General features: G+C 42.0%; 1 protein-coding gene across 3 annotated transcripts in view; it reads left to right on the top strand.

Moving 5' to 3' along the window:
• Kif16b (kinesin family member 16B) overlaps positions 1–8,583 on the top strand; it is a 277,807-nt gene extending 269,224 nt beyond the window's left edge. The window contains exon 26 of one of the 3 annotated variants that reach the window (XM_085833718.1): positions 6,691–8,583. In XM_085833718.1, the coding sequence (XP_085689844.1) occupies positions 6,691–6,849 (159 nt within the window). In that variant the 3' untranslated portion in view covers positions 6,850–8,583. The remainder of the gene's footprint in view (positions 1–6,690) is intronic. The other 2 variants (XM_029474203.2, XM_021150816.3) reach the window with 2 other exon arrangements.
• Positions 8,584–9,305: the final 722 nt, after the last annotated feature.

The raw sequence follows: 9,305 nt of genomic DNA on the forward strand, positions 1-9,305 counted from the left end.
TTCTGGAACAAGGATCAACAGAAACAGTCAACGAAAACCCAATGAAGAAACCCATTACTTTTTGTACACTAGTTAAGAAAAAATATGAAAAAGATAGGTGGGATTTGGTTGATGGAACAAAGTATCCACAGCAAGAGAGGCATGATTCTGGGAACTGAGAGGGAACTGTGTGCCTTTCCTACTCAACACGTGGTACCAGGGCCTGGCTTAGTGCTACAAGGAAAGCAGGTATGTAGAAACTGCTGGATGCATACTTAAGTCACCTGGACCAAACTGTCCTCATTTCATCAAAGTGTGGAGGTCATATTTAGGTCAAGTTGGGAGGCATTCCAGCATATTTAGTGATCCAGTAAAGCTAAGTTGTAAAATTTCTAAAATGCCAGTGAGATGTGGTCAAACTAAAACTTGTGGGGCTTTGGAACTGAGAAGGGTTGGGCAGGTGAATCTCATAGAGCCTACTGGATTGATTTATAACAGAGTGAGAACCAGACCTTTCTCAGATCTAGAGATATCCCAGGGTATCTCCATCTGGACCAGGAATATCTTCAGAGCTCATCAGTCAATGACAAATTCTCTAAGTTCCTCTGCCAGGTAAATGGATCATGTAGGTCTTATTAGATGGAGCTTGTCTTATGTTCCCACCTAATGACTTCTGGGGATGAAGAATGCCCTTGAACTCTGTTTCCTGCTAAATGTCACAGCAGAAAGGCAATAAGGCCATGCTACATTTCTAAAGAACATTTTATTTCAGTTTTAATGATTTCAATAACTTTAAATTAAATTACAGATTTATGTTAACATTTTATAAAAGGGAAAAAGTTCCACAACAATGAGATAGTTGAGAAAATCATTAGAATGACACAGCTCAGTGATGTATTGCACATGAAATAAGGAACAGGCCACAGCTACGGTTGTCTTATTAAAACAGAAACTTCTTAATAGATAAAATGGTCATGACTTCATCCGCTACCAATTATAATAGAGGGGAAGGAGCCAAAAGATAAGAAGACTGAGCCCTCTGAATACTTCTGAAGATCCTAATTATTCCCACCTGCACACACACACACACACACACACACACACACACTTTGAACGCCAAAAAACATTCCATGAGCCTACTTTAACATAGTATTGAAAGTCTTGAAGAAAGGCCACATTTCATCTGAGGCTTCAGGACATAGCCCTAAAGGGTCATAAGAGAACATTCTGGTTTTCTCCCAGATTAGAAAAACCAGTCTTTCTGTCCTAATCTGGCAGTTTACTTCCAGCCTTTTTACCTTAGTAAGCCAGATGAACTATCTCCAAAGAATGGGTGTCTCTTCAGAGGGGAGATCTGAGTGCTCGATCTTCTAGGGAGGGAGAAGCAGGGCAGTCAGGAAAATGGCCAGGGTTTTCGAAGTCACTGTGTCACCTCTGCAGAAAGTCACAAGGGCTAAAGAGTCCAGGGTACAGCTATGCCCACTGGAGCACCAGTAAAGCCTAGGAAAGGCAGCTTGTGCAGCTCAAACGGCTGAGACATCCCACACCCTATACAGAGGAATTCACTCTGTGATGACAATCTGGGCTCAGCAGAGGGAGCTCTGTGGGTCATCCTGGTAGCCCTGGCTTTGAGTCTTGGCTGTTCAGCTTCAGCTTATGTGTGCAGGGACCACTACAGTGGAAGGTAGGCTTCCCAGATCTGCTGCTTCACTGATAATGTAGACAGCTAACCCTGTCTCATTAAGTTATATAGGAATTTAATAAGAAACACCTTTAAAAATTCTCACAGTGTGTAGAGCCTTGAAGTCTTTGACAAATAGAGCTTGGCAGGAAAACTTTCGTTTGTTGGAGAGCAAGGGCTGCTTTGAAAGAAGGCATTGCTTCCCGTCTGTGATAGTCATACATATACCACCTTCTTCTGTCATCTGTCCTCTGTAAAAGCTCACAGTTCAAGCCAGGCATGGTGGTATGTGCCTTTAGTACCAGCATTTAGAAGACTGAGGCAGGAAAATTATTGGGAGTGTAAGACTGAATTTGAAGCTAACCTGAGTTACATAGCAAGGTCCTGACTTAAAAATAAGTAATAGCTCTGAAATCATATAAATTATACACACACACACAGAGACCAAGAGTTTGAGAAAAAGCAAAGTGATAGGCTCATGAGAAAGGTTGGCAGAAGGAAACAGACAGGTGAAATTATATAAATACATTTTAAATTTATCAATAAATAAATGACAAAAGCTCACAGTTCCTTACAGGATATGAGGTTGATTTATCTGCTGGCCTTTCTTACCACATGGCAGTTCTACTTCTCTGGAGTAGACACACAGTCTGTCTCTCCTAGTGCCGGGCACCATCTTGCTGTCTCTGAATTGATAAACAGTAAACTATACTGGAAACCTTTGAAGAAAGTCACTTTACAATATCAAAGCACTATGTGTCAGTGCTGAAATACTCCTTGAAGATTAGCCATCTAAATTTGATTTTCTGAAAGCATTGATAAGAAAACATATTTATGCCTTAGTGTTGTTCCAAGTGGCTAAAGTACATAGTCTAGATAAATATGTCTGATATATTTCTTATTATTCTCAAGTCCCTTCAGCCAACGTGTAAACAGGTAAACCCTGGGCATCTGTCCTCTGTGTTGTTGTGCTTCCTTCCTCCACTCTGCCCTTTTTACGCCCCCTTCCCCACTTTCACACTAGCCCTTTTCCCCCTGTCTCTGCAGACATACCCCAGCTCCCTCTGTCCCTACCCCACCTCCCATGGTCACTCACATAGACTCCTCTAGTGTCCTTCAATGTTTTCAATTCTCTTGTTATAGAGAGTGCCACCTTGGGGATGCAGCCTGGTTCCTGCCCTTGTTTCTCACATGCCAAGGAATGCTAGGCTGTTTGTGGGGCTACAGAAGAGGGACACCTCTGTAGACAGAAGAGCTTTTTATTTCTCCCTTCAGCTACAGGTGTGGTAGAAAACATTCTAAGCCCAAGTAACAAAAATCATTAATATAAATATGTGTTAAGTAATGTATATGCATAATTATATAGTCTATAAAGAGTACATGAATGTGGATATTATTACTAAAGCAAACTCAGAAAGACCAAACAAGTACCACTGTCAGTTCCTCTTATGGTCACCTATAAGCTACAACAGTGAAAGGTCCTGAACAACTCAGCTACACACTCGGGACAGATGCATCACACACACATTAAACAGTGGAACTCCAACAGAGGGTGCATTAAACAGTGAGAATCAGACACAGAACGTGTGAAGCCTAAAACAGACAACACTATTTTGAACTGGTAGAAATCCAGAGAGTGAATTGTTGTTACCCTTGGGAAGAGGATTGCAGATGGTAGGAGGGATGCAAGGAGGGTTGCCTGGATAGAAACTGTTACATTATTTATAACCAGGTACTGATCACATAGCTATGTTCACTTGGGGGAAATTCATTAGGTTATATACTTATGTGCAGTTCTCCAGGCATATATTATAACTTAAACTTAACTCATAAAAAAAATTGTCAGTGTTATATCTCAGCACTTTTCTTAAGCTAGATCATGCACCATGGTTAATTGGGGACTGCTGAGAAGAATGACAACACCACAGGCTTGGGAAACTCTAGAACATTCTTCTAGTCTACGTCTGGCCCCACGAACAGCCCTTAGTTTTATCCTTTACTAGAATTTGATCAACCTATTTCAAGCCTAATCAATAAAGGCTGTGCCTTGTTGTAGAGTCCTAGGCACACCTGGTGGTCATTACAAAGAGCATCTCCTAGCCACATGCTGTCTCTCTCAACACAGTAGCTATCTGAGTAAAAGAGACCAGCTGCCCCATACTCCTGTGCTGCAAGGATCTATTTTCCAAAGAGAAAGCTCTGCAATGTGAAGAGGTGGTCAGATCAGACTTTCTGGCTGAAGTTTGCATGACGCCCTGGTATTAAGTTTGAGGAAAAAGTCATTACCTTCAACAGATTTATAGTTCTCTTGTAACGTCCATGCTGTGAAGGCGAAGATGCCCCCATTACATCCTCTTTTTCTTTTATTTATCTTTTTAACTTTGCTTCTCATTATACATGACGTTATATTTTATTGGCCCTTTAAAAGAACCCTACTTTGTGAACTAATTATGACAAATGTTGATACAACATCTGTTCTTGGATTTCAATTGCCTTGTAGTCTGTCAGAGTTCATGTGGAAGGCAAGCTTGATGTAAAGAGTCTGCTGTTGGTGCAGTCTACAGGGCACCTGAAGAAGCAGCTACTCAGGTGCTACTGAGCTGGTGCCTCTTCTCAGAGCCCCTTCTGTCCCTGCAGGAAACGATGGAAGTCAGGCACAGTTCAGTGCACAACTGGGCAAGCCTCTCATCTTTCCCTTTGGAACCTCTTGTCTGGCCGGTCAGTAGTATTGGGTCCCCAGCTGCGCTCGCATCACTGTTGATGTCTTTTCTTCTGGGGCAGCCTGAATAGCACCCTCTAGCACCGTGAGAACAGGGAAGCAGCTTCCAGCTTTTTGATATCTCTGTGTTCTACAGCCTAGCCTGTGATGTTTCCAGCAATGGAGTCATATTGTGCACTTCTGGCAAGGAACCACTGCTCTAGGTTCTTCTCCATTGTAAATTCATGGCATTTTTGTCAGAGAGAAAGAGAGAGAGAGAGAGAGAGAGAGAGAGAGAGAGAAATGACTGAGTGGATAAAGCACTTCGTATGAGGTCCAGTGATTAGAACCCACATAAAGCCAGATGTCCCACCACATGGCTATAGCCTTGTCAGCCCAAGTGTTGTCTATAAAAACAGTACCTCCACTTTATCCAGCAGATTGCTATTCTCACAGTCTCTTCAATATGGAAAATTGAAGTCAAGTTTCCTTTTGACTTCTGATGTGACTTTTTTGTTCTCCCTTGTTTTAGGCAGTTTCTTGCCTTCACCTAATTTTAGATTCAAAATCCTTTTGGGGAGTGGGGGTGGGGCTCTCCTGAGACTAGTAAATTAGGAATACAGAGCCAGGAAACCACATTTTAGTGAAAACTTTTTGTTATTGAGTCTTTGTGCTTGATGGCCAGCCTCTCATGTTCCACACCAGCAGTTTCCTCAGTGTGTGTTCAGAGAAAAAAGAATCATTCCAGGAGGAGTGTGAAGACCAAACCAAATGAGGTGACTCCAGAAACCTGTGCTGCTGCAGGTGTTTGTTATCTTGGGTTGATGGCAGTGCCACGTGTGTGACTCTAGTCAAACCCTGTATTTAGAGGACGTATAGCTTAAGGTTTAAGGGTGTCGTTTAGTTCGTGATAGCTTGTATGTACACGGCTGCAGGGTCTACCTTTGGCATAAGGAAAGCAGTAGAAAATGAGTGTACAGTTTACCTCTGCCTGCTCAGCTTTACTTCTCTAAAGGGTACAAAGTCTGGGTGATAGCAATGCTATCTGCAGGTTACTTTAGCCCTTGCCATTAATTTTAAGCAAAACTAACAAACTTCTTTGGCCTAAATGACTTCTTTCAAAGGACAACTGAGGCTCATCTAGTAGGGGCCAAATAACCCATAATCCTAGGGCCCTAGAGCTTTCCTGGCATCCACACATTTACCATTCCTCAGTACACACATGACAGTTACACACACATGACCCAGTGTCCTGTGAAGCTGCAGCCCTTTGGTTGGAGCCACTGCTCTAAGATTGGGCTTCTGTTTCTGTATGTTATAGTCAAGAATAATAATGCTTAATGTCTGGACGTGTGCCAGGATCATATATAGATTTGTGTGTGTGTGTGTGTGTGTGTGTGTGTGTGTGTGTGTTTTGGTTTTTCGAGACAGGATTTCTCTGTGTAGCCTTGGCTGTCCTGGAACTCGCACTGTAGACCAGGCTGGCCTTGAACTCAGAAATCCGCCTGCCTCAGCCTCCCAAGTGCTGGGATTAAAGGCGTGCACCGCCACCATTGCCCGGCTCATGTGTAGTTTTAAATGAATGGAGATAGTTCATTTGCTGTTGTTAACAAGACTTGCCTATGAAATGCATAGCTCTTCTAGTTTATCCTCTTCTCCCCTAATATAGGCTTCAGGCACCAATGTCTGAGTTCACTCTGAATACATCTCAGAACCTTGTCTCAGGCATCCTTCTCTCACAGTACCATAAAAGACAAATGATGAGCACCTGCTATAGAGGAGAGAAAAAAGAAAAAGCCCAGAGCAGTTGACCTTTCACCTTAGAAAGAATATTTTGTTGATAATAATTATAAAGTTTTTAAATGTTCTGTAAATACTAGTGCTTGGAGCTGATCCTATTTGATACATAGGATTCAAAGAAGATACAAATGCTAACATTGCTCAGATAGTCACCCTCCATCCCCCACCCCCCGTGTGAAGCTTTAGAGGACAATGACATTTTAAGTAAGGTTAAGTTGCCATAGGGAAAATGCCCTGTGTTAGCATGACTGCCATTCCTCATGGTGCTGAGTAGATGGACATCAGGTGACATTTCTGTGGATTAGAGACCTGAGCCAAAGAAATTCCTACTGTGGGCTTGGATGTCACTGCCCTGTTTACTCTGCACAGGCTGACAGTGGCCCAGGTGGTCAAGGACCTCTGGAGCATTCTCTCCTTGGTGGTGTTTATGAAGTAAGTGTTTATGCAGGCCAGTGGTACACAGGACAGTTTCTATCCCCTCCTTGACTGTAGCACTGTCTTGATCATAATCTTCATTCTTGTCTCTTCTCAGAAATACCTCAGGGAGTTTTTCAGTGTGATGCTCCAGTCCGAGACATCTCCCCTTCACATCAACAAAGTGGGACTGACCCTGTCCAAGCACACCATTTGTGAATTCTCACCATTCTTCAAGAAAGGAGTTTTTGATTACAGCAGCCATGGGACAGGGTAGAGCTGTCGCGACCAAGGAACCACCAACACAGTGCCTTCTCATCAAATAGACTCTGATGCAGAGTGGACTCCTGCACCAGGATCCCAGCTTGCCTCCTCCAGTTGTGGCAACATGCAGCAGCCAGCCCAGACCACCTCTCACACCATATCTAGTGCCTGAGTTTGGGAGTGGGTGCTTGCCTGCCAAGGGCAACCCTGATTGACAGTTGTTACTGTACCTCTGCACTTGAATGTGGCCTTTCCCATAGTACTTTCTTCTCATTGTGCAGTGAGTCAGTCCCCTGTGGCAGGATGGATGTGTGGCTTGCTTATCTGGGGACTCCTAGAGCCAAGCCAACTTGGGACTTCCCATTGTGGGTGGCTTACCAGACCACCCTTAAATGACTTTCATCTGGTTTCCTTTTTCACCAAAATATGCTTGTTTTTTTTATACTTCTTCCATGTGGCTGGCTAGGTTTCAAAGATGTTTTAAGTTATGTCATATTGTTTTGTTCATTTGGATTTGGATTTAATACTATCTAAATGCTGACGTTTACATAGAATGTCCTGTTCAGTAAAAAGGATCTGTAGGCCAATCATGAGAAGAGTCTTCCATGCCTGACAAATTGGATGTAGGCAACAATGCAGAAACTTGCAGAAATCCCTACAAATAAGACATTGTTTAACCTTCACTATTTGAGGGCATTTTCCCAAACCTCAAAGGCTGTTGTTCATTTTTTAGCTTTTTCTGCATAAAACAAGTGCAAAGCTGGATGCAATCTTTTAAATATCCTTTTGTTCATGTTTTAGTACAGAATCTTCAAGATCATTAACTAAAAAGAGAGAGAGAATTTTCAGTAGTTTATTAATAATCCCTCAATTGCTCAGGACATAATGTAGCATTTCACATCTATGTACAGTGAAACTGCTTCCTTTATCAAAAGAAAATTGTGAGTAGGAAAAATCTGTGGTATATATTGAAATGTACATAATTCTACATATAGATTTATATGTATACACTCCTGTACAATAGTATATCAGGCTATATGATCATTCACACCAAATTTATTAAAGGTGTTTGCTTTTTCAACTGTTAAATTGAGCTGCTATCAATATTAAATGAAGTCATGTGCTATACCCTGTAGTTCAGTTTAAGTTTGTAATATGATCATTTCTACTGGTCTGTTTAACAATTGATCTGATGTGCTTAGAAAGAGGCATATTATACAATTTAGCATTTATGTTGCAGAAAATGCAGTTATGATTGAAGTCACAAATGAGTGGATAACAAAACATGCTTGCATTCAGTCTTCTAGAACATGCCCTCACAGCAGATCTCTCCAAGCTCACAAGAATGTTGGAAGATGCAGCTAGCCCTCTAAGGAGGAGACTAATATTCTATTAATTAAATATCATAGCTTAGCATGAAAAAATAAAACGGACTCTTTATTTAATTGCCTCAGAAGTGTATGCTTCTCTCTCCAGTCTTGATTATAGGCCTAGGTTTCATAGCAATTGCTATCAAGAATTTAAAACTAAAGATTAAAGGATAAAAACTGGGAGATGATAAATTAACCATGGGTCATTTATTTAAAAGAAGTTCAAGTGCTGAAAACTATCCCTCATTTGCTTGAGTAAATTTTTTTTTCAACTGACCAGACCCTCTGGGACCTATATTGAAAGGTGGGATCTTGGTGAGCATTTTGTTAAAATTATACGTGTGCTATTTGGCAAGAGTAAAGAGTGTATTTGTGAAGATCAGTCATAAGGGGATCTTCCTCTTATCAAATGCATGATAGTGCTCAGAGCCCTAGTATTGAATAGCTCTGGCTAAAGCCAGCAAAGGCATGGACAAGTCACTCCATCTACCCAGACCTTGGCCCCATCTGAAAACAAAGCTATTCTCTGAGATTATTCTAGCTTCCGCTTGGACCTCTGGTTACAGCAAGGGATGAATTATTCCAGTTGGTCCAACTGAAGTTGCTTGTGTGTGCGCGTATGAACTACATGTTTCCCATCTGACACAGAGGCTGATGAATATGAAGAGAACCTGAGGGGAAGTTGGAAAACAAGACCTCCATGTACAGGAATCATGGAGTTCCTCCTGGGCTAACAATAGGAGAGATGATAGGTCTGAGCTGACAAAACAGAAGCCTGGGCAGCTTGAACTAATTTAAAGAAGTAAAAGAAATTTAATTAACAAGTATGTATGCATCATTGGGCTTTCAAGCATCCTGGATACCAAGTGGCCACCGTCACAATTCAGACTGACAAGTCATCCTCTTACACTTTGTTGTTACGTGGACATGTGTGTCTTGCTCACAGTTGTGCCTGGGAACAGCTCAGGACAGAATTGCCTGAGGCTTTGCTATTCCTGAGAGTCCTGCCTTCCTTCCCAGTCTTGTAGAAAGGGAGGAAGGAAGGAAAAGAGGGAGGGAGGGAAGTGAGGAGGGAGGGCTGCAGCTGTTCCTTCAAAGC

Source organism: Mus caroli, unplaced genomic scaffold (assembly GCF_978045245.1).
Source record: "Mus caroli unplaced genomic scaffold, Mus_caroli_1 scaffold_2, whole genome shotgun sequence".
Classification (NCBI taxonomy): Eukaryota; Metazoa; Chordata; class Mammalia; order Rodentia; family Muridae; genus Mus; species Mus caroli.